Raw genomic sequence first — 26,933 nt, forward strand, 5'->3', positions numbered from 1 at the left:
TTTGATTGCATTCGGTCTCTAAAGTATAATTCGAGTGCCACTTATCAAAATTATCCTTGAAACGATCGCTTCTAAAGATTATAATATAACTGTTTTGCATTACAACAATACAGGTATTATGTGTTGAATGAAACACAGCGTTGATGTGAAGAAAGCTGATGTGAAAATGCCCTTATTCTATAGTTTATGGTGAAAACTTACCAGATTGTCTATGCTTTATATACCTGTCTGGTTCTTTCACCAGCGTGCGTCCTCTTCTACCCTTTGAGGCGCTTGTCAATTGACATTGACAGTTCATAGAGTCTTCAGATAACCAGTAAGAAACTTGCTGCAACGCTGTTTTTCATTCAACACATAATACCTGTTTTGTTGTAATGCAAAACAGTTATATTATGTGGTTTCCTAAAACACACAGCGTTGATGTGAAGACCTGTTTGGTATCTGCTGGTGGTAACACAAATGCTATGATGAACACAAATTATAAGACTGTTTAAGAATAAATCAAATTTATATTAAGTAAAATCAAATAAACATAAAGTAATCCTATAACACAACCTTATCTGTGTAACATAAATGTTTAACAAAATTATAAACTTCTGTAAATTGTTTGGAATCTCTTCCAAATAAAAAATAATAATTAGTGAGTATCAAAAATCAGTCATTTTTCATTTAAATCAAAACAAACTTAATAAAACTTAAGTATTATTATTATAATTAAATATTTGAAAAACTTTTACGCAACAAATCAACATTAGGACTAGTAACACTAGTTGTCTCCACTGGACGGCAATAGAATTTTCTATATGTCTTCCAGTTTCCCCTATCTAATATTTCCTGAACAGGTCTATTCTCTAGCCAACCTCTTGAGGCTACAGCTGACCGGATACTGCCAGGAGTAGCATCAATTTTAGCATCATTAAATATACTATGAATCCATCCTGCAATCATAGTCCGAGATGCAGGTTTTAATTTTCCTGATAATGATATAAATAAACTGGTGACTTTGTTATCAGTGTCCCTTCTATTTCTAAAATACTCTAGCAATTGAGAGATATGCCTGAAAGGGCACACATGGTGGTCTGGATGTTTCCGCAACAACTAACCTGACTGCCTATATGTACTTGTGTCTGTTTTAGAGCCAAATTTTGGCCACAGATAAATAATGTTCTTGTAATCGTTCTTTATTTGCCGGCGGAACAATAGATTTTTCATCAAACTCGGTGCCTAATTCTCCCAAAGAGAGTTTACAAGAAGTTAGTGATGGATTAGTTAAAAAAGGAGATGTGGATGGAAATTGACTTGTAGATGGTAGAGTATCGCAAGGTTGACATTCAGATACTAACTGAGTAGGTACTAATTGTGGTAAATTAGTTATGTACCGGGATATAAACCCTACTTGTTGCATTAGAGTATCAACGCGCGGGTCGGTACAAGTTTGAAACTGTCTATACTTGTCAACCTTACGTGTCTAGGTCTCTCGTCTGTTGATAACCGGATTCCGGTTGCAACAAGATATGCGTGAACTGTTGAGCCGCCGGATTCCGGTTGCGAATAGTCCGGAATTTGGACTCTTAACAGATATTCTACTACATATTATGTTTTATTCTTTCTAACACATTTAAAACTGTACCTAATGAATGGACCTTCTCTCTCGCACATTATTTTCGACAAAATAACTGACCGCGGCTGTGTGAATCAGTCTGAAATTCGAGCTTCGAGCGGTCGGACGTTTAAGTCAATTTCGAATAAATTTATCGGTTTTGTGAAATTTTTCGTAGAGAACATGGAATCGTAAGTATTAATTCATTATATTTTATTAACATGGAGTAAATGTTATTTGCATTTTATGACAAAAACCGTTTTTGAAGCCACGGTACGTGAAGGTCACGCCATTTTTTGAACCTAACGGTCGTTTTTAATAGAAAAATTAATAAAATCCAAACGATTTTTGTAATGAGATCAATATTTTAATGAACTTCAATATAAGTATTACAAAGGACATGTATCTTAGTCGTAAATTTAAAAATTTCGAATTCAAAGATACGAACACACCAATGCGTCCGGATTCCGGCTTTTTAACAGACCGGGTTTGACAGCCGATGCTGAAAAACAAAGATACGGTACATAAATTTGATATCAATTTGATATAATTTTTTTTTTTGTTTTAGATATTTGATTTTTTTAAATTTTGTACCAGTGATTGGATTCATTGCTTAAGCCGACTTCTTGAACTAATTTATACTTTTTTATTTGCATAGATGGATGAACGAGCTCACGGCCCACCTGATGTTAAGTGGTTACTGGAGCCCAGATACATTTACAACTTTTTTTGTTTGTTTTATTGCATAGATGGGTGGACGAGCTCACAGCCCACCTGGTGTTAAGTGGTTACTGGAGCCCATAGACATCTACAACTTAAATGCGCCACACACCTTGAGATAAGTTCTAAGGTCTCAGTATAGTCACAACGGCTGTCCCACCCTTCAAACCGAAACGCATTACTGCTTCACGGCAGAAATAGGCGGGGTGCTGGTACCTACCCGTGCGGACTCACAAGAGATCCTTCCACCAGTAATACTTTTTTATTTCGTGATGCAGCCCGTGGCCGAGGAAGAGGTGGTCGTGGTGGCGGTCGTGTCCGTACGCGTGGTGGTAGTCGCCACCAAGCCCGGCCTTTGGCCTCTGAAGCGTAATTACCCTTATTTTTATAAATTTTTGTTTGTTTGTTTTATTGCATTGATGGGTGGACGAACTCACGGCCCACCTGATGTTAAGTGGTTACCGAAGCCCAGATACATCTACAACTTTTTACACAAGCTCATTTCATATACAATCAAAACCGTTTACTGCGACATCGCTTAGAACAACATGTCAGTTATAATAACCTAGAACAAAGGTCCCGGCTGAATGCTATATGACCGCCTAATTAAAAACATTGCTTTATATAACATTGCTAATACCGACATAGAGAGTTGCTAACACTGACCCTAGCAAGAGCAGTGCTTCGCAGAATCTACCACCGGATCGGAAACGCGACCCACTGAGAAGATCCGGCGAGAAACTCAGTGGGCTGTGTCTGTGGGTTAGTTCGCTCGTCGAGCCCTTCGTCGCAAGCGACGGGTTCGACGAGGACGGTGACCGGTGCTTGTGGTGCCTAAGAGCACCGTTAATGGATCAGGAGGATCCGTAATGACGTGCTTTGGGCGACGTCGACGGTTTACCATTCGGTCTACTGGGTCGGGTATGTAATTTCCAGCGGCTACGATGAGAGGGTTCTCATGTCGTGCCGCCTTCTCAAAATGGCGCAGCGATGCCGACTGTAGATACTTACTAAATGAGTCGAGCTCCAGGTCATCATGGAGATCCACATTCCTAAGGAACCATGGCGCTCCGACGGCTATCCTGCAGAATTGTGATTGAATAACCTGAAGGGATTTCAAGTGGGTGCGGGCTGCGTGAGCGAACACTACGCTTGCATACGTCATGACGGGGCGTATACAAGTTTTGTAGAGAGTTACCTTATTGCGGAGGGACAGTTTGCTTCGACTACAAAGCATTGGATAGAGTCGTCCTAGAATAAACGCGGCGCGGTCGCGTACCGTTTTTATATGGGGACGGAATGTCATCCCTCTGTCGAGGGTGACGCCTAGATATTTGACCTTCGAGACCCACGGTATGGGCTGGCCAAAGAGAGTGATGGGACTAACGGCGGAGGTGTTTGCGCGCCTACTACGGAGTGGGATGCTCGAAGTGATGTTCGGAGGGCGACCCCTTTTGAAGAGCACCGCTGCGCTTTTCGTGGGGTTGATGTCAATTCGCCACTTCCGGAACCACTGTCCCATGGTGGCTACTGCGATCTGGAGTCGCCGATGAAGCAGCGACATCTTCCTACACGAGTAGTAGATAGCCGTGTCATCGGCGAAGAGCGCTAGATGGGTCTCCGGAGACCGGGGTATATCATTGATATACAAACTAAATAATAACGGGGAGAGCGCGGAGCCTTGCGGGACTCCGGCAGTCAGTTGACGGGGACGAGAACGAGTTCCCTCTACTCGATATCGAAACGAACGGTTCGACAAGAAGTCTCGTATGATGAGCACAAGTCTGTCTGGCACTCCCATGTTGTACAGTTTGTAAATTAAACCGTTGTGCCAGACTTTGTCGAACGCCTTCGCGATGTCGAAGAAGAGGGCGCCGGTCGGGATTTGTTTACGCCTATTTAGTCCTATCAGGATGTGCTCCGTGAGGCGGTGCACTTGTTGTACGCACGAGTGTTTAGAGCGGAATCCGAACTGTTCGTCTATGAGAATTTTGTTCGCGGTAACAAAATCCCAGAGGCGTTTCCTAAGGAGCCGTTCGTAAATTTTTCCTATCGTCGGGAGGAGACTAATCGGACGGTAACTAGATGTTTCGTTTGTCGGTTTGCCCGGTTTATGTATACCGATAACGTCCGCTTCTTTCCACACCGCGGGAAAGATGCAGTGCGTCATAGCGGCATTTAAAATTGTAGCCAACATTGCTATCAGTTGGACTGGCAAGAGTTTTAGCGCGCGGTTGCGAATGCCGTCGGAGCCGGATGCCTTCCTAGGTTGGAGATTGTGGATCGCGTCTCTAACTTCGTCAGTGGTAATGGGGGGGGTCAAGCTGTATTGTAAACAATTTGAATAGGTATCCACATCTGTCTTCAATGGCCATTAAAATCAGGAAAGAAAACAATAGGACTTACTTTAGTGTCGGGTCTTTTCAAATTCTCAGAAACAAAACATGTGCATGCAGTTACTGTACCAACTTGGAATGATGTTTTAAAGGACAATGCCCAAAATCAGCACCGCGTTATAATAAAAGAATATAGCCACAACACTATACTCAAAAATAATAAAATATTTTTTAGATTTTCTTAGTTCATTTGATCGAAATCGTATGTGGGGTTAACTTTATGTGCTTAATTAGTTATTTATTTGATTTAATTGTATTCTTTGAGTCGTCTATTATCAAAGGTGGCAATCTGTGCATTTGGACAAAAAAATGTTATTGATATGGCAATACAGATTGATTTGAATATCAATCGTCTCCTTCAAAGAATACGGTTCAAAACCTGCATTAAATAAAGTATTAACTTAACCTGTTATTTATCTAAGATGTCGTTCAGAAGATTTTTGTGACTGCCAATGGAATACAAAGTCAATAATTCGTTTTTCTGATTTACCAATAATTCTCCAAAAGTCACATTGCCGGCTTTGATAATAGTCGACTCATTTTATGACTGAAAGCAGTGTTGTCAATTTTAAGAATGTCCCCATAATCAGTCTTTACAAATAGTGTAAGGGCCACAGATCATAGAAACAAGGAGATTAGCTTTGTACAAAAAATTATTCGTGTTCAGATGTCTCCGCGTTTCTCCCACTTACTTCACTCACACAAAACCAAAAATTGTAAGAACGGCACACGAGCTCATATTTCTCCCGCACACGAAGAAACTTACAGCAACACCAATAAACTCATTAATAGAACCACGGAATAGATAAATAAGGTTGGAAAGGCCTTTGCTCTAATTTTGTATTAGAACCAGTGTCGCCGCTTCATCCCCACTATTTTAATTTCTACACATAGACACACTGTGATTACAAGTATTTCGCACACAACAAAAACACCCACACATAAATCTCAGGACAGATATTCGTTCGCAAACTAGCACAAAACACCCGTAGGCATACACACTCACACACGCAAAAAGGCAATAAAAATGTTCATACACGCTAGTGCTTGATAAAATCGATATTCTTTATCGATAAATTATCTGATGAATGAATGGAGAAAATGAAACATGAAATAAATATTGAAAAAAAAAAACTATTTTACTTTTATTAATTACAAATAGTCACTGTCGCTGGAATAAAACGTATTTGTTAAGCAGTTGGCGCTTGCTATTAATTGCGAATGAATATTTCAGAACTAAGTGTATTCTGATTTTTTTTATGGTAAAATCATTTTCAGTAAAATGTTTAGAGCAAATAGTACTCGTCTTTGTCTCCAGTTTCCTCTACCTGTCACGTCAATCCATTGTTCCATGGCGTTAGGTTCTTTAGGAAACCTAAAATTTTTTATTATCTGCATAAGTCAAATGGCATTTTACTTAGATTTTAATACGTCTTAGACAATATAGTAAATACCCGTAAATGAGAGGTCTACATGTCCCTTTATATTATACCTTCACTTTAATTCAATGATAATAATTCAATAATAATAATACATATTTATTTTACTCAAAATACGTCTCACTAAGAATATACTAGGTATCATTAATTAAATATAAAATAATGCAAAAATTATCCATGTCAAATGTAAATATAGTCGAGAATTCTGTCGATGATTTTATTTCACCACATGGTCACCTCACTATTGACAAACTAGCGCCGTGCACCACGGCCAATCAGGGCAAAGGCCGAAATTTCAAAGATTGAAGTGTAGAGAACGCAATGCATGTAGTACATTGGAAGCTGACTTGGTCATTGCGTTCATTGGGCGAGTACACATCGTGCAATATATGCTATTTATAACTTGCTGCAATAATATTGTTAATGTTTGGAATTTCATAATGCTCAGTATATTTTTATGTTTTAGACAAATAATATTGTAATTAAATGGTAATTTCGACTTACCGATCGAAAGATATACCTCCTCGCTCTATACTTGAGGTCTGATTTTTTGTTTTACAAGTTATAATTGCACAACACGGCACTATAAAGCGGAGATCTGTTCGCCCAAGTATTCCGAAGCGCACTAAACGCGGTGAATGAAAGAATCGGTCGAGTTATGTTTGTTCGATCATAACTGTGGCACGCTTGCCCCGCCTACATTACCATTCCAACCTTATTTATCTATTCCGTGAATAGAACACATGCAAAAAGAGGGCGGCGCATTTACGTGTAGCTACGGACTCTGAATAAACACACATGTGCAAGTTATGCAACTATTGATGTTAAGTGATAATCATAGTGTGTGTGTGTGTGTGATAATCATCGTGAAAAATATCGAATAAAATTCAGTTAACTATATTATCTGCTCTCTCTCCTAAAAGTTTATTGACTATAATACTTATAATAATAATAATAAATTGACTTGAATACTATACCGGAGTTTCACTCGAACGTAGGTACTCTATACAAGCGAAGTTTTATCATAATTGGAATATTAACTAATTATATTAACTACCAAGAAACAGTTAGGATATCAACTTCGCGAATCAAGAGAAACACAAGTAAAACTGCAAGAATTTTATTGTTAAGGATTTTATTGACCAGTAAAATGTAAATATTTATTTAAAACTTGCCGCTTAGACAGTTTAGGTATAGCGTTCTTAGTTAAGTAGTGTAATCTTATGTTTACATATTTTTCCATTACGGCTTTTATAAGTATTATTAAATTGTTATTCATTGGCGATTGATTAAATTGGTGAAAATTAATTTTTTCAAAAAGATTCATACCTAAAAAATGCGATAAAGATTTTGACATGAGCTCTTGTCTAATATTTTTTGATGAAATTTTCGTGGTATCAGATGAAAGAATATATGTTTTTATTATTACTTCCATCCGTTTACATATGGTTATTACGTCACTAGATGGAAATATAAGGCCGCCTTTATCCTTCAATTTTATTAACTTGAGGTGCTTGTCATTAATTGTATCTGCAATCAAACCGCTACAGCATGTATCACACTTCAGCAATTTTAGCAAACGATGAACTATAAATCCAGCTATGTATGACACTACCTGGCTACTAAATTCTGTGACATCTTGTACAAGTATACTGATTTCCTCATCAAATACGGCTTGTTCATATAACAAACTCATCTCGTCTTCGTCATTACCTTCGTGTAACTTACATGGTTCGATTGTCAGATTTATATTTTGGACAGCTGAAGAGCACGACAAAAAAGAAACCTCCTCAAGAGCTATACAGTTTCCCTGGTCTACATCTCTAAGCTCCGACTTTACCAAGAGCTTTTTATATATTACTTGAAACTGTCGCGCCGTTGGGTTGGTGCTGCATCCACCATGTGACCGTATATGTCCAAACATAAGCTCTAAATGATCTTGGCTGATTTTGTAAACCGGAATGTACTTAAGTTTTTGGTCCTTTTCAATTAGTTGTATATACAAAACCTTGAGGCTTTTTATGCACACTAATAAACCAATAAAACCGGTTTTTCTGGGTGTAATGATAGTTTTTGTACCATCTGAAAGCTTTATAAATGTTAGACACCGTTTCGCCTTTTCTAAAGTTTCAAATACCTTGTCTTTGTTTGTTTGTTTGTCTTTGTTGCCAAACTGGTTTTTTATAATGGAGTTGGGCCATATGCCTTGAATTTAACACATCGAACAAGTTGTTGATAGTTTTTAGATATTCCACAGTGCCTTCTACATCATCAAAACCAGCGATTTGAAGTTCACAACAAAAATTTAGGGCATCTGCAACACTGTTGCTAAATAATTGCGAAGCCAAGCGAACTTTCATTTTTTGGTTCTTGAAAAAGATATGACTTTTTCGTAATTTGCTAAGTGCAGTTTTTCTTTATCCTGAATGTCATACAGATTTTTTAGATGACTCATTTTATACACCTATTTGAAGCATCCATGAAACATCCATATGATTCAAAAGCATTTCTCAATAGCTTCAGCATGTGGCATGGATCGAGAAAAATATGTACAGGTTGACGAGTAACGGGGTGCTCAAAATATGATTTTAAGTTTTCAACTTCAAAAGAACATCCGAGTTTCTTAGCCATGGTGTTATTGGCTGGACAGCCGTCAAAAGTCATCGAGGTAACTTGAATACCTGTATCTTCTAATAATTCCAAACATTGTCTGACAAGATTAGACCGTTGTTCTCCTGTGACACCGTCAATGAGAAAATACCCGACTGGTATTTTCCAAGCCCCATTAATTGCGGTAACTAAAAGAACGGTAAAAAACAAGAACTTCTTTGGCTTCGGGTAAACAATCCCCTTGTTCTGCAGAATTAGAAATATCAACATACCCGTGCATTTGTTTTCCATCCCACTCTACATGCTGTCTGATTGCCATTTCATCTAAAACTAAATTACACAACAATTTGTGTTTAGTGCAGGCAGTTTTAAGTTTTATCGCTTTTAATGATTCTTGCGTGAATCCAGGCTGAGCATCGATAGATTGGTACCACTTTTTTATGGTTCGAATATGAGGCAAAGCTATTTGGATTTTTTTTCTTACATACGCGTACGCCTTTGGCGAATAAAAGTGAAGAGTAGTGGCAAAAATTCTTAAAGCAGGCGGATATTTCTGGTTAGTACTTTGACCCGATGAAACATTTCTTTCATAACGCTGGATAAGGTCGGTTACTCCAATGTTTTCTAATTGCGTAACGTGATCAGCACTAATGAAGTTTTTTTCATTAAGGTTTTTCAAAATGTCCTTTAAATTAGCAATTTTTTTCTGATAACGGCTGATTTTCTTTTGAAGCCTTCTGATTTGCATTTTTTGTGTTTTTATGAAACTGTCTTGTACCAAAATCAATTGGCGTAATTTACGCTTTCTAGGTGTTTCGATGAGATCATTTTTTTCCAGATTTTCTTGATGTTCCAAAATGCTATTTTGTCGAGCATTAAAGTTTGTATCGATACCATATATTGTAGACGTTGGAGCAGTATTTTCCGAATTATCGTTTTTTTCACAAGTGAGATTTTGTGATTCGGTTCCGGTTGGAAGTTTTAAAGCAACCGTCTGTAATTAAGAAAACATTCCGCATTTATATAATTTCTCATATAAAAAACTTACTTTGTTTTATATTTATATTAAAAAAAAGAAACAAGTTTTTGAGGTTGTAAAATAGTTTAACTTACCAAATTAGGATCCTTTTTATCCAATTCAGAATAAAAGCACACTTTGGATGTGGAAGGTTCCATATAATTCATCAATACCATACGCAACTTCAATGTTGGGACCGACCATTCGAAGAGCCAACGAACTTTCTTCAATGGTTGAAAGCACTTTGGCTCAAAGTGGGACGAGCATATGGTGTGATTTTTTGTTGGGAACCAGCTTGGACCCCTTCCTGTCGCATTTATCCACATTTCTTTTACCTTTGGATCTTTCGGATCGCTAAAGTTTTAAAATAAAACATGGTATAAATGATGATCATTATATGAATGATGCATGAATACCACAATATATTAAAAACCAACACATTATCTACACTTTTTTACGTTTTATCAGTTATTTAATGCTCGGTTTCTGAAGTTACTATTTACCTATATTCCCATTAGCTATTGATTCAATAAAAGTTAGGTGAAGTATTAAGCATGGAATAAAATATCCGTCCAATGACCCCCACGGCTCTGGCAGGCTATTATTACTCTTCTTATTAAATTTGTCATGAATTTTCACAGAGATGTAGCTATATCTCAACGATGCAGCGATGACGCGTTGGATCTCTCATTTGAACTCAGAAATTAGTTCTGGTTTATTCGCATAGGCCCAAGATTTCACAAACCCTAAAAAAAATCGCGCCGCATAAAATAGCATGATCTTGGTGGCCAGTTCACGTCAGAACTTCTGGAGAAAAATTGTTCTGGAAATCGTTACTGCAATTAATCGATTGTTTCATGCGCTGTGTGGCAGGCGGCGCTGTTGTGCTAAAACCACATGTCCAGATCCATACCGTCCAGTTGAGGGCACAACAACTCCTTTATCATGTTTCTGTAGCAAATGCCGTTCACAGTCACTGTATTGCGTTATTGGTTTTTTGGTTGAAAACACTTCAATTTAAAAGCAGTACAAACCTATTTATTCTCTCTCACCTACGCAGCAAGAACACTCAATTACAATACATTTACTAAAGTGATGCCACCTAATGTTTATATAGTTTAATTTTCATTTTATATATGGAATACTCCCACTAAAATTAAACTATCTATTAAAAATAACACAAAAAAAAGATAAAAGCTTCTCTATAAGGAAAATCAACAACAACTTCATTAACATTCTTTGAAATAATAACATTGACATCTGCTCGAATGTTGGCAGGATTTGCATAACTTATACAAAACTTCTCAATAATCGGACTTATATAATTTTCCTGATGAATGTATGTACTGTTATTTCTATGCTCTATTTGCATTCCCACAAAATATTTGAACTTTAATTCTTTGATTTTAAAAGCTTGTTTTGAATATTCTATTATCAATTTACATTTCAAATATTACATTACAATTTCATTATTCTCATTCTTCTTTATGGTAAAAACCCACTTCGTAGCAAGGGTTCGTTGACCACACTTTTCAACCGCAGTCCAGGTATAGTATTCTTTATGTGCTGACAATTTTTCTTTAATAGCTTCAGACCAATCAGCCTTTTGTTGACTATTTAATGCCTCTGCATATGTTTGAGGCAATGACAACTGTACAAGATTTGCTTCATAATTTCTATTGATCCTTGGTCTCAAATTTATTGTATGATCACCCCTTCAGAGAATAAGTTTCTTCTTAAACTTGGAACATACGACACATTCAGTTCACTAGTCTCCCACTGTTCATTGATTCATATCTCTGTATCATCACTTTTTCAATGCCAGATACTTCTACAGATTGTTTATTTCCCAACGTCAATGACTTCTGGTTACATTCAAATAGTTCCACAAATAAATCCTTTCTAAATGTCATATGAGCAGAGGCACCGTTATCTAGAATCCCAGTATGTATTCTCTTCAGCATTACATGAATTATTTTCCACATAAAATGCTAACATGTCTGCACCTTCTTGCTGAGGTTTTCTAGTCTTGGATTGTCTAGGAGAACGACATTCTCGGGCGAAATGCCCCCAATTGCCACAATTATAGCATTCGAACCGATGTTTATTTGCTTTGTTCTGATTTGTATTGCTTTCAACCTCTACTTGTTTATTTTGTTTAGGCTTTGTTTTCCACCCTTTATTGGCAACAAGGAGAGCTGTCTCCTGTTCCTCTTCACTTCCTAAGCTCGCCTCTTCATCCAGTAAGTAAGAAATACGTATTCGCTTTTATGGGAAAGTAACCAAAATGGAATAACAAACTATGATTTTATATATAGTGTTCACAGCAGTTCAAATTATAATAATTATTATAATTATGATATTATTTTTAATACATAATTAGATTATTATATTTTAGAATAATTTAAAGATATATAGACTAAAGTATGAACTGCTGTCAAAGGACTTTTAAATATTTTTAGTTTATAAAATACCCTATTCAAATATTAAAGGAACATTTATACATGCCTCTATTTAGTTTTAATAATAATAATATTCTAAACTTAAATACGGCGCAGATACATCAAAGTAACACAAAAAATTTAAACAATTTTAACAATTAATTAGTATTACAAAATTACCTTGACAAGTTTGATTCGAGTAGGTAACATAAATATCGTTTCTGTTCTTTTTGAACCATAATGAAAAAGGAGGCTTAACGGCTACTAATGCAGTAAAAACCTTTAATTATAATAATCACATTCATCGGCTGGATAGTGATCGTATAAAGCAAAATCACATCTTTGGCACCAGTAAAATGAACAACGTAATAACATTTTTGTTTCTTCAGCGTTCATACTTAATACAAAATGCAGCGGATTATTACACGAACCTGGAATAAACCCTGGAATCTGTAATAAATAACATGTCGGTGCCTTGATAAAATGTGTCGAAGACCAAGGCCATGATAAGCCAAGGTGTGGACACAGAATGTAATTGTCTTTACACAACAAATTTGTTGTGTCAAACAGTATTACATTTTAAGATGACTTTGTATTATGATTTAATAATAATTGTCAATTAAGTACCTGAAAAAAAAAATAACCCTTAAATGCATGGTTTTTTATTGCGGCTTGGAAAAAATTTTACGTGGTAGGTATTTAGGTACATATAACATAAAAAAGAATGAAAAAAATTTGGTATAAAAAATAGGTATTTATTATGAAAAAATATGTATGTAGACAACTGGCAATCTGATCTATAATCACCTAGTGTCATGGTGGTGTTTTTTATAAAGTACCCATGAATTTATTACCGCCATGTCGATCATGTGATAAAATAATCGAATGTACCATTTTTGACTTTTTATTCGAATTTTATAGCGGCCCAAATAACTGTCCATCAAATCTACTCCACCCATGTGGGCATTGTAATCTTTTACAATTTTGCAACAGGCAAAAAAGACTTTTTTCTTTTGTTTCTTATCAAATCTGCTGACAGTTTCAGCTGGTTCGGAACCAACATAAGTAGATACCAACGTAACAAGCTGATTATTTCCTTCCAACAAGTTACCGAGATATCCACCTTCATAGTCTGCTACGAGTTCCTCATATGATCCCCTTGGAACAGAGTCCTTCATGAACTCTTTTACTACCGGCAACCTACAGGTTTTACCGAGGCGGTTCCTCTGAATTGTGCCCAATGCATATATACCTTGAGTATGTAGGTAATATAACAAAGGAATTGACGAAGAAAAATTATCAAAATAAATTATGTGGTTCATTCTTCGTGGAACTGAACGGCACAATCTGATGACTGTGTTGCCTACTACACCAAGATAAGGTTCATCACTTAAGTATTGAATATCCTGTTTTCCAGAATAAATTTCAAAGTTGTGGGCGTAACCAGACAATGAACACAGAACATATAGCTTGGAACCCCACTTATGGGGCTTGTTGGGGAGGTATTGTTTCATGAAATGCGCTACTTTCGTACAGCACATCTGTTCATCTAAGGACAGTCTCTGCTCAAATGGTGCCACACTCAAATATAATTTATTCAAATGTGCCTCTACAGGTCTTATTTTATGCAGACGGTCGTGGTTTGAGTGACCAACGGGCTTGTGTATTGAGTTGTCATTGAAGTGAATGATCTATTTAGCGTCATCGTTTCCATTATATGTTTGAAGCCATACTTACCCCAATATGATCTTACATTTAGGAAGTGGTATACTAACATAAATATACCTAGTCAGGTCATAAATTCTGTCACATGCTTAATGTAAAATAATTGAAACAAGTTTATTCATTATGTAACCATTCATATACCAAAATGAACTTAACAAAACATAGATTCTTATGACACTAAAGTTTATTCAAAATGACCTCCGTGATTTTGAATACAGGCCTTCAATCTGCGCGGCCAGTCGTCTATCGCAGCATGAACGAGGTCCATGTCAATATCGGCGGCTGCCTTAATCAAGGATGTCTTGAGTGACTCCAAATTGGGATGAGGCTTTGAGCACGCCTTTTCCTCCAAGTGTTGCCATATCTTGTAATCTAACGGATTCAAATCTGGACTGGAAGAGGGCCAGTCTTCGTGCCGGATGAAGTCGATTTCACGCGCCGCCAGCCAGTCTTGTGTGCTCTACGCTCTATGAGCTGGCGCCGAATTTTGTTGGAATACCCAGTGCCTGTTATTGAACATGGTATGAGAAGCAGGTTCGTCAGGACTGTATTTTGATACACATCTGCATTCGTTTTTACACCTTTCTCACAAAAATGTACCTCTGTTAAGCCCCAATAAGAAACTCCCAACCATACCATGAGCGAGGATGGAAAATGACCTCGTTGGACACGCGGAATACGGTTGCTCGCTTCTTCACTACTGTGTGCGTACACCTTATCATTTTGTTTGTTGTAGCTCTCTTCTACGGTAAAAATTTTTTCATCCGAAAAAAGAATTTCCCGATATTTTTTTCCCTCGTACCGCTTCAACAAAGCACGGCATATCTTCAGTCTCAGGTCCATTAGACGAGCATTCAAACGATGTCCTGTTTTTCTTCGATATGCCCGAAGCCCTAAGTCTTCATTTAACACCCTTTTCACCGTGGTTCTGCTTAACCCCATCTGAAGGGCCAACAGTTTCTGCTTACGTTTGGGATTTCTTTGAATTCGCGCCTTCAAATCAAATCAAATCAAATCAAAAAAGTTTTATTCAACATAAATGAAAGTACATACTTGTTGAACGTCAAAAGAATTACCGCCAATTCACAAGAATTAGCCTCCGTCCTGAGAAGAATTGGCAAGAAACTCAGCGGGCATGTTTTTTTTTTTTTTTAAATATTAGATTTTTATTTTTATTTTAAATTTTTTTTTTTTTTTTAAATATTCATATTACAATAAGTAATTATAACATAACAATTTTACAATATTGAAATTCCCGGAGCGAGCAACTCATTCCCACTTTGTCCAATCTTCTAGATAATCATTGACTTTATAGTAAGCTTTATTGCACAGATGTTCTTTAATAGTTTTCTTAAACCTATGTATATGTAGGTTCTGAACATCTTGTGGGATTTTGTTGTACAGGCGCACAGACAAACACCCGAATGAATTTCGTATCTTATGTAACCTACTCATCGGCACAACAAGCTTGTGTTTGTTCCTAGTATTTCTATTATGTATGTCCGACATCTTAGGAAACTCCTCAATATGTTTACGAACATACATCAAATTTTCAAAGATGTACTGGGATGGCATAGTGAGAACTTTAATTTCTTTAAATTTTTCCCTCAGGGATTCCCTTGAGTGCATGTTATAAATAGCACGTATAGCTCTTTTCTGCAGAATAAATATCATTTCTAGATCGGCCGCATTGCCCCATAGCAAAATGCCATAGGACATGACACTGTGGAAGTAACTAAAGTAAACTAAACGAGCCGTGTCCGCATTTGTTAACATTCTAATTTTTTTTACTGCGTATGCTGCAGAGCTAAACTTACTCGCCAATTTATGAATATGAGGTCCCCACTGCAGTTTGGAGTCCACTGTTATACCAAGAAATACGGTTGACTCAACAAGCTCCAATGATTCCTCAGAAACAATTACATTACTATCTACTTGTCTCACATTTAAAGATGATTTAATACATTTTAAAGTAAATTTAATACATTTCGTTTTCTTACTATTCAATAATAGGTTATTGATACGGAACCAATGAACCACACACGAAATCGCATCATTCACTTCGTCATAGACTTGTAATTGTCGTTTAATTTTAAATAATAAAGATGTATCATCTGCGAATAATACGACCTCGTGTCGGGACTCAATAAAACTAGGCAAATCGTTTATATATATTAGAAATAAAAAAGGACCCAAAATGGAACCCTGAGGTACACCCATTTTCAACGTGGTGCCTGAAGATCTATTTCCTTTCACATCTACTGTTTGTATCCTTCCTGATAAATAGGAAGTAATAAGTTCCAATGCACCATCCCTAATACCATAGTGATGTAGTTTCCTCACCAATGTTTCATGTTAAACACAGTCAAATGCTTTGGATAAGTCACAGAAAATTCCAAGACAATCATGCGATTCCTCCCAAGATTGAAATATATTTTTGATTAGATAAGCACCTGCATCAGTTGTAGAGCGACCCCTTGTAAACCCGAATTGTTTATTATGAAGCAGGTTATTTGAATTAAAATGTTCTAAAAGTTGTGTCAAAATAATTTTTTCAAAGATTTTACTCAACGTAGGGAGTACTGAAATAGGTCTATAGTTAGAGGGGTCATCAGTACTACCAGATTTAAAAAGAGGAATCACTTTACTATGTTTCATTAAGTCAGGAAATACACCACACTTAATACAATCATTAAAAATACTAACAAGATGAGAAGCAATAATGTCTATTACAGACTTCAAAACCTTTACTGATATTCCCCACAAGTCAGCTGTATTTTTTACATTAAGGCTATTAAAACTTTTTATTATATTGTTTGAATTAATTTTCTTAAATTTAAAAATTTTATTGCATTTCTTGACATGGTTATGCAATAATATTTCAGCTGCTGTGGGGGATGAATTTAGAGATGTGGTAGTTGAAACTGGAATGTCAGAGAAAAACTTTTCAAAAGCATTAGCCACATCTTCATGACTGACTAGTTACCAATTTATCGTCTATTTTTAACGAGAATTCTTGATGGCTATTTCTGACTTTTCCACTTTCTCTACCAATGATGTTCCAAGTCATCTTTATCTTGTCAGGGGCATTTTTGATTAAATCACTTAAATGTAAAGATTTTGCCGCTAAACAAACTTTTCTAAATAGTTTGGAATAGTTCCTGACATATTGATGAAATGTTTCATCATTATTATAAGCTTTTTCAGAGTACAGATCATACAATTTTTTTCTACTTTTGTACACTCCGGTGGTGGCCCACTCGCTGAACACAGTTTTGTTTTTTAATGTTACAGTTTTAGGAATAAATACATCAGTAAAGACCATATTAATTCTCTCAAACATATTCTGGTATGATAAATTTGGGTTTTTGTTATAAATAATTTCTGAATGTTCTTGCTTAATATTATTTCTAAACTTCTCAATTCGTTTTTTATTAATAGGTACAATCACAAGAGTATTTTTATCTTTAGAATTCATAATAGATTCAAAAGACACAAATTGTCCACTATGGTCTGATGTTAATTGATTAATAATTTTTTTGTTAATCGGTGTTACATTTGTAAATATGTTATCTAAACATGTTGCCGATGTGGTCGTTGTCCTAGTAGGCTCTAGAAATAAGTTTGGGAGTTTATATGACTTTAACAATGTTCTGAATCTAATAGTGGTATTTGTGTTTTCTAAAAGATTGATATTATAATCACCACATACAAAAATTTGTTTATTAGAGACAGAAAGCTTTAGCAATACATTTTCCAAAATATTTTCAAAAGAATCATATAACGCATCAGGAGGTCTGTACACACTTACAACAATGAATCGCTCAAGCTCTACACAGGCCATTTCAATAATCCGTTGCACAGAGAGGCTCACAATGTCTCTACGTTCCTTACATTTATAATCTTTATTAACAATGATCAGTGAGCCACCTCGTATAGCATTCTCTCTGCAGAAGGAACTCACAACCTGGTGATTTTTAAAATTACAATTTAATTCATATTTTTTAAGCCAATGTTCAGTTACACATAGAACATTGACTTTATTAAAATCTAGGAACAAATCAATTTCAAGTTCTTTACCCATCAAACCTTGGAAGTTCTGATGCACCAGGTTGATCACAGTTGTTTTCAAAGAAACATTATTTGTTGATGGGTTGTGTCCAAATAAATCATGTTTACTGCAAGAGGTAAACTCTGTTGTCTTAGGATTTAATTTAAATTACTTGGAACGGATTCCAAATTAATAAATGTCATATTTTTTTCCTGCTCAAAAGAAGCAGTAGGTTGATTAGCCAAATTCATGGCTAGATAAATATGTAAAAAATAATGTAGCGAGTTTGCTACTTGTCTAAAATTGTAGCTACCTAAATAGTATTTGTTAGATTTTGTCATAATAATACATTTATTTTTTATCATGCAATTAATGTCAATAGTATATAATGTATTTTCTGATTTGCATGGTGTCATGACATAATAATTATTTACATTAGAAACTGTTTGCATGAAATCATTAATGCTATGTCTTATTTTATTTTCTGCTGGCATACTCTGAATAAATGGAAATGCAAACATGATGATCTTTTTCACCTGTAGTGTTAATAATTGATTTATTTGATATTTTATATCTCTTATATCTGCATTTCCCCTTCTCCCAATCATTATAATTATTGTTGTGTTAGGGCAATGAGTCACATTTAAAATTTTATTAAGTATGTGGGTACATGAAGCCCCAGGCATACAATAATTTATGACAGATTGTCCCAAACACAGATCATTCAGCGCTACACCCATATTTTTTTCCTAGTTCATCACTGAATATTTTAATAATGTTTTTAGTAAGCACAGGTTTCATTATGTTGTTTACAACGGGCTTAGAGGTAGAACTAGAAAATTGATTTTGACTATTGGAACAGTCTGGTACTGGAGAACCCGCTATAGAGCAGTGGCATTTACAATTAGCATATTGTAATGTCAAAGATTCAAATCGCTCTTTATTATTATTACATAAATCAAGCAGGTTATCCATCACCGATATATGTTCACATATGTCTTTTTGAGCATATTCATAGTTTTTAGTGACACTGTCCAAATCTGTTTTCAATGAATTTATTTGTGAGGTTAACTTTTCTATTTCTAACTCATGATTGTGATGAACAAGTTGTAATTCTTCAAGTGAAGTATTTAGTTTTGTGCGCAGTGCATTTCGGTCTTTGCATATAGTTTTTATATAATTAATAGATTTTCTAGGTTTTAATAGTTTCTCCGTTTTATTTATAAACTTATTTAGTTTAGAATATCTCTTACACTTGTGTTTTTTGGGCTTTTAGATTTATTATCTCTAACTGTAAATTAGAGATACAATCATGTGCCTCAGAAAGTTCGTGGCCTAACGGATAAGATGTCCGGTGCATTCGTGTTGAAGCGATGCACCGGTGTTCGAATCCCGCAGGCGGGTACCAATTTTTCTAATGAAATACGTACTCAACAAATGTTCACGATTGACTTCCACGGTGAAGGAATAACATCGTGTAATAAAAATGAAACCCGCAAAATTATAATTTGCGTAATTACTGGTGGTAGGACCTCTTGTGAGTCCGCACGGGTAGGTACCACCGCCCCGCCTATTTCTGCCGTGAAGCAGTAATGCGTTTCGGTTTGAAGGGTGGGGCAGCCGTTGTGACTATATGAGACCTTAGAACTATATCTCAAGGTGTGTGGCGCATTTACGTTGTAGATGTCTATGGGCTCCAGTAACCACTTAACATCAGGTGGGCTGTGAGCTCGTCCACACAGCAAAGCAATAAAAAAAAAAAAAAAAAAAAAAAAAAAAAAAAAAAAAAAAAAAAAAAAAAAAAAAAAAAAAAAAAAAAAAAAAAAAAAAAAGTTTGACTTTCAGTTCAGCTGAGAGTTGGAGCGACTCAACATACTCACCGCTGCACTGATCGAAGCCGTCTACAACAATTTGTAATTTCTTGTTAGTCTCAAGAACTTCATTGTATTCAATGAAGAGCTGAGACAACTGTCCTTTCAACATGGTATTTTTCTTTATTACCTGGAGTGTTTCGACTTCGTTGTCTTCTCTCTCTTTTAGTAGTTGTTGACACTGTTCCCGTGATGTTTTTAGTTGCTGAAGAGCCACTTGAAGTTGGTCATCAACTTGACGAGCTTTGGTACCTCTGGTCATCATTTTGGATTTGTATAAAATAATTGATAGTACCCTCGTAAAATAAAATAAAAATTACAATTATGCAGTAAAATGCACTAATTCAATGTTTTACGTAGTAATAAACTTATAGTATCACTTAGATATACGTTTAAATAATTTTAAGCACAATACAAAACTTATAAATATTTTAATTTAAATAATAATTGGGAGAGCACAATAATATTGACAAGTAGCGGTCAGTGCTGCCAGCAAAAAAAAACTTCACTGCTGGAGTCCTAACAGACCGAGGGCGACCACTTCTTGACCTGTCATCTACACTAGTCTTCATTGTATCGTTTGATGGTACGATAAACGAATCTTTTGGTTATCACGGTCTTCTTTAAGCGTCCACTCCATATTTAAAAATGAGTAAAATTCTAAAAGTACCTAGTCAGGTCATAAATTCTGTCACATGTTTAATGTAAAATAATTGAAACAAATTTATTAATTATGTAACCATTCATATACCAAAATGAACTTAACAAAACACAGATTCACGCAGTCACGCAAGTATATATATTAGATTTCACAGAATGAAAATGTAAGAAACGTAATCATGTTTGGGCACTTCCTTTTATATCTGCTCATACAGAAAACACAACTTAGCCAACATATTCCACAGTTAATCTAAATAATTGCAAATTTTGAAAACCGTTGACAAACCCATCATTAATTAAAATAATCTTCTCGTAGAATTTACAAAAGGCTATTTACAATATTATATATCAGTATTTTCATATATTACTAACTTACAAACTACAACTATTCAAATGTAATACTATAACTATAAGAACTAAACAAATTATTTTAAAACAAAATTGGTATCAATTTAGTTCAATTGAAATAGATCATAAGAAAATTAATAATTATTAATTTATAAACGACGAAGCTGAGGTTTATAGCTTCAGCGTCACGTCGTTAAATGGTCTACTATTGGCTGTATTTTATAGAGCTTGACTTGGCGTCGTGTCAACATTGCAATGTCACAATATTCGTTGTTATTAAAGTGAAGGCATTTGGACAACAGCTGGAAACGGTCATACGACATCTCCGCGGAGAAGCCCGGAGTATAAAAAATGTCCCTCGCGGTATTCCAATAGTCCTCTAAACGGCTTTTAACGACCACCCCCATAGCCAGAACGATTGTGTATTATTTTGGAGATTTTTGATAAAAATGACCATTAAATGAATCAAATAATTTTTCAAAAATTAAAAGGAAATCAGCAGTCTGTTAACAATCCTCAGGAAGTATTTTTTGTTCTGAAAAAAGAAGAAATACAAAAAAAACAAAAGGGGAAGAGAGAGGGAGCCAGAGCGTCTCCAGGGGTAACACCCTTCAGCGAGTGAAGGGCGTGGAGAGCCCGGAACCCAGCACGGATTTCTTTATACAACCACGGATTTTTTTATATAAATAAAATTAATATTTACATTTTTAGTTACAGCTTATAAATAGTAATTGCGATACTTTTTTTTGTTTTGAGCCGAGTCCGCCTTTCATTTAATGTCAGACCAGCTTTCGAAAATACACGCTCGCATGGCACTCACGTGGCAGTGATACGAGTATTTAACCTTTTGAGCATGTATTGATATATCCTCGGATACACAGCTTATCTTTCATTATACCAGAGCAATGGATTTTCTGTTCTTTTAATTTATAGTTCTGCCATGTATTTATCAAATTCAACAATACCCGCTGCAGTTGGCTTTTGTGGCACGAGAATAGCAATTTCGGCATCAAATTCATCCCGAATAGAGCCGGATTCACCAGATTGTGCTACTGGAGGCTGAGGAATTGGTGTTTCTTTTACGGATTCCGTTTGTGTGTCCATTCTGGATTTTATTGTTGTGGCAGCTCTGTTAAAATTTTCTAAATTATTAAATCCACTTTTTTAAATCGCGGATCTAATATTGTAGCCTCACGAAGAAGAACATTGTGTTCTACCTTTGCAAACCTTGCATGCGTTTGCAATTTCAGTGTGTTATGAAGGCTTACAATTTTTTCTAAGCCGTTGGGAGAATATTTGCTATGCATTCGGTTTATTATTTTGCAAAACACAATGCATTTAGACGCAGACACATAATCTTCACCACTAACTTCTACGGAGACGTCGTAAAAGAAAATCAAAAGTTCGGTTGCTTTTCGATTACTGGCCAATCTTCCTGAGGCAAACTTAAGTCTGGCCTCATAATTGCAAGCGTGGCGATAACAGATTCTTTTATTTTTAAGAATTTGGTTAACATGTCATATGTGGAATTCCAGCGCGTAGGGATATCTTGCTTGAGCCTATCACTTAAGTTTTAAGAAATTATTAATATACTCAGTCACGCAAGTATATTATATTAGATTTCACAGAATGAAAATGTAAAAAACGTAATCATGTTTGGGCACTTCCTTTTATATCTCCTCATACAGAAAACACACCTTAGCCAACATATTCCACAGTTAATCTAAATAATTGCAAATTTTGAAAACCGTTGACAAACCCATCATTAATTAAAATCATCTTCTCGTAGAATTTACAAAAGGCTATTTACAATATTTTATATCAGTATTTTCATATATTACTAACTTACAAACTACAACTATTCAAATGTAATACTATAACTATAAGAACTAAACAAACTATTTTAAAACAAAATTGGTATCAATTTAGTTCAATTGAAATAGATCATAAGAAAATTAATAATTATTAATTTATAAACGACGAAGCTGAGGTTTATAGCTTCAGCGTCACGTCGTTAAATGGTCTACTATTGGCTGTATTTTATAGAGCTTGACTTGGCGCGAAAGAAACCGATGGACCAATAATTTCGGAGAAAGGTTCTCGCCTTAAATGAGGTTCTATTTGAGGCATTGAGATATTTCTCCATTCGAATTTAAACTTATCTATAGGTTCTAATGTGGACGTCGGTGAGACGTCCACTGGAGCAGATGCGGATGGACGAAGAGGTTGAGGAGGTTGAGGCCACTCCAAATTAATATTAAGCCTCTCTGCTTCTGGTACAACTTCCTCATCCTTTTCGTCCAGCCACATCCTGGTCGACCGGGGAACCAGCGGCGGCTGCAGAATATCTTCGTCCTCAAAGTCCTCTTCGCTGCCTGAAAGGAAAAAGTTATTAGTTATGGTTTCGATTTTAATAGGTATTTTACTTTCGCGAGTATTGATAAAAAGGTTGATGTCATAATGTACTTACCGTAATTCAGCAGAGCCATAATTTCGTCTTCGCGAAGAGGACGAGGAGGTCGAGAGAACGAAGGGATACTACAAAATAGAAAGAATATTTAATAACATATAAAAAAAATACGAATAAAAATATGTTTATTTGCATGTGTATAAAATGTATACTTACACAGGCCGCTCGGTGGCCGGGGTGCTAGCCCCGCTAGTGCCGGGCCGCTCCATAACCGGGGTGCTGGCCCCGCTAGTGCCGGGCCGCTCCATGAACGGGGTGCTGGCCCGGCTACTCCCGGGCCCACATTCTAAGTATCTACAAAAAAATTGATTTAAGAAATGAGTACAAAATAAAATAAAAAAATAAGTTAAGGCACCTTATCTCAAAATTCAAGTTTTTCTTTGATTTCGAACTAACCAATAATTATTGAATAAAAATTTAATAAATTTAATGGCTCAAAAATTTAGTTTCTGTAGTATATTTTTCATTATTTATTTATTTATAAAATAGTTTATATTATTGAATAATATAGTTACAGGGCAGGTGATGGCACCGAAGCATCCAGGTCCGAAGTCGGAAGGTCTTGCCTCCACAATTCCGATCTGAAAATAAAGCTACAGATACTGTTTTGCTATTAAAAAACTTAAATATATTTAAAAGTACCAGAAATACACACCCTGGGTGTTTCGCGACCTTAGGAGGGAGCACCCATACCCTCTCAGGGTGCCGTGGGTTCTCCTGTGGTTGGCCGGGTGGCAACTCTTCAATAACGATCGATTGAAGTCTGAAATGCGTATTAGCATTAAAATAAATATATGAAATGAGCTTGTGATAAAATTGTGATTGAGATGAAACAAAGATTTCTTAGTGTAATCAATCTCGTAGATAAGATAAGCAGCACGTCCAGTAAAAATCTTTGATTTACATTTTTTTATAATATACCCTGATACATATTTCATTGATTCAGCATAAATCAAACAATCGCTACTTATTAATTGACCCACTACTAATATTAGGTGGTCAATATCAAAAGAATTATCTATTTTGGGAATGTCATCAGACCTCTGATTGAAAAAGTTTGTAAAGATTTTTATTGGATAATTGTTGTCTTTCTCACAATTCGCTCCTAGAGAATGAGGTGAACTAAAATTATTAATGAGCAATGTTTTAAAAGCACTAATAAATGGACTATAATTAGGATTAATATTTCTAAAACTGTTACTTTTAATACATAGGCGGCACTGAAAATTTCGGGAATTAACGAAGTGACACAACATTACTATTTAAAAATGTATTTATTGCTTTTCGAAGTATTCTCCGCGAAATTTGACACATTTTCATACGATAGAACCAATCATTGAAGCAACCATTCCATTCGGAAGTTGGAGTCTCCAAAATGCCCGTTTTGTAGGCGTCCACAGCTTCTTCAGGTGATGAAAATCTCTGTCCACGCAATTTATTCTTTATTTTAGGGAAAGTATAGAAATCATTAGGGCTTAGGTCGGGGCTGTACGGCGGATGGTCTAATAATTCTATGTTTTCTTGCTCTAAAAACTCTTTTGTTCTGTGCGCGGTGTGAGAACTCGCATTGTCGTGATGGAGGATGATGCGGCGGTTGCAGTTCTCTTTACGGAGTTCAGAAACGACCTGTGGCAAACAAATGCTAACATCCCATTCTGCATTAACCGTTCTTTGTCCCTCAAGAGGAATAGTCGTAACATGGCTGGTTTTGGAAACAAACGTGGCCACCATTTTTTTTGCAACACTCCGTGAACGAACAATTTTTGTTGGCTTTAACTCATTTTCGAACACCCAAACTCGTAACTGGTTTTTTGTTTCGGGTTCGTACGCGTATATCCAGGATTCGTCACCTGATACAATGTTGTATACAGCATTTGAGGATCCTGCGTGGAATCTTTCGAGAGTTCTGACGCACCAAGTAACGCGAGCCGCTTTTTGCTCTTCACAGAGCGAATGCGGTATCCATCGGGAAAACAACTTTTTTACACCTAATTGTTCATGCAAGATTATTTGTATTTGACTTATGCCAATGTCTAAAGTTGCCTGAATTTCGCGGTATGTCACATGTCGATCTTCCTCAATCAGCTTACGCACAGCATCAACGTTTTTTTTTTTTTTTTATTGCTTAGATGTGTGGACGAGCTCACAGCCCACCTGGTGTTAAGTGGTTACTGGAGCCCATATACATCTACAACGTAAATGCGCCACACACCTTAAAATATAGTTCTAAGGTCTCAGTATAGTCACAACGGCTGCCCCACCCTTCAAACCGAAACGCATTACTGCTTCACGGCAGAAATAGGCGGGGCGGTGGTACCTACCCGTGCGGACTCACAAGAGGTCCTACCACCAGTAATTACGCAAATTATAATTTTGCGGGTTTGATTTTTACTGCACGATGTTATTCCTTCACCGTGGAAGTCAATCGTGAACATTTGTTGAGTACGTATTTCATTAGAAAAATTGGTACCCGCCAGCGAGATTCGAACACCGGTGCATCGCTCGATACGAATGCACCGGACGTCTTAGCCTTTAGGCCACGATGACTTTACTTTTACGTTTACTTGGGTGACTGCAGTTATTGGACGACCTTGACGGGGATCATCACTGAGCTTGACACGTCCACGTTGAAACTCTACTGAGTTTGCAGCGTTTGCGGTAAAAAAAATACGAATGTATATTAATGAAGATACGGCACGCTTGGTTTATTTTAGTTATTTTCATAGTGTTATGTCCTATGGCATTTTGCTATGGGGCAATGCTGCCGATGTCGAAACGATTTTCATCCTGCAGAAGAGGGCTATTCGTGCTATTTATAATATGCACCCGAGGGAATCCTTGAGGGACAAGTTTAAGGAAATCAAAATTCTAACTTTAGCGTCCCAATACATTTTTGAAAATTTATTGTACGTGCGTAAAAACATTGAAGAATTCCCCAGAGTCTGCGATTTGCACAATGTGAACACTAGGAACAAACATAGGCTTGCGTTGCCGGCGGCTCGAATTAAGAAAATAAGCAACTCTTTTAGGGGGCTGGGTGTACAGCTTTTCAACAAGATCCCACTAAACGTTCAACTACTACCTGTTCATAGATTTAAGAAAACTGTTAAGGAACGTTTGTGCAACAAGGCATATTATAAAGTTAAGGATTATTTACTAGATGGCACTACGTGGGAATGAGGCGCTCGCTCCTGGCCTTTTCATTTTTCATTATTATTATTATTTTTTTAGACTTGTTTTTTCTTTTATTGTGAATATTTCTATTTATTTAAAAAAAAGAATATATTTGAGAAAAAACAAAAAGAAAAAAAAGCCCGCTGAGTTTGTTTCGCCGGTTCTTCTCAGGACTGTGGCTTTTTTTGGAACCGGTGGTAGAGTTAACATTGTTATTTGTATTTTGACATTCAACAAGTGTGTCATACTGACATCTAAGTTGAAATAAATGATTTTGAATTTGAATTTGAATTTGAGTTCCAACCAGCGATAAATTGTGGTTTTGGATGGGGCTTCATCACCAAATGCAGAAATCATCCGGTCAATACACTGTTTTGTGTTAAACCACTTCGAAAGTCATAATAAATCAT

At 36.1% G+C, this 26,933-nt stretch overlaps 1 protein-coding gene across 1 annotated transcript; it reads right to left on the minus strand.

Moving 5' to 3' along the window:
- Positions 1-22,386: 22,386 nt before the first annotated feature.
- LOC149499624 (uncharacterized) lies at positions 22,387-24,280 on the minus strand. The gene is made up of 6 exons (XM_089739730.1): positions 24,271-24,280; positions 24,005-24,191; positions 23,865-23,930; positions 23,506-23,643; positions 23,350-23,417; positions 22,387-23,254 (listed from the first exon to the last, which is right to left on the minus strand). The coding sequence occupies exons 1-6, from the start codon at positions 24,278-24,280 to the stop codon at positions 22,920-22,922; spliced, it is 804 nt and encodes a 267-aa protein (XP_089595856.1). The 3' UTR covers positions 22,387-22,919.
- Positions 24,281-26,933: the final 2,653 nt, after the last annotated feature.

The sequence above is a fragment of the Bombyx mandarina genome, chromosome A1, assembly GCF_030267445.1.
Source record: "Bombyx mandarina strain Sakado chromosome A1, ASM3026744v2".
In the NCBI taxonomy this organism is placed as follows: Eukaryota; Metazoa; Arthropoda; class Insecta; order Lepidoptera; family Bombycidae; genus Bombyx; species Bombyx mandarina.

Coding starts and splice junctions, on each gene's coding strand:
- LOC149499624 (XM_089739730.1), bottom strand. Junction 23,931..24,004: donor AAGGTCGCGAAACACCCAGG/GTGTGTATTTCT, acceptor CTTTATTTTCAG/ATCGGAATTGTGGAGGCAAG. Junction 23,255..23,349: donor TATGGCTCTGCTGAATTACG/GTAAGTACATTA, acceptor TTTTCCTTTCAG/GCAGCGAAGAGGACTTTGAG.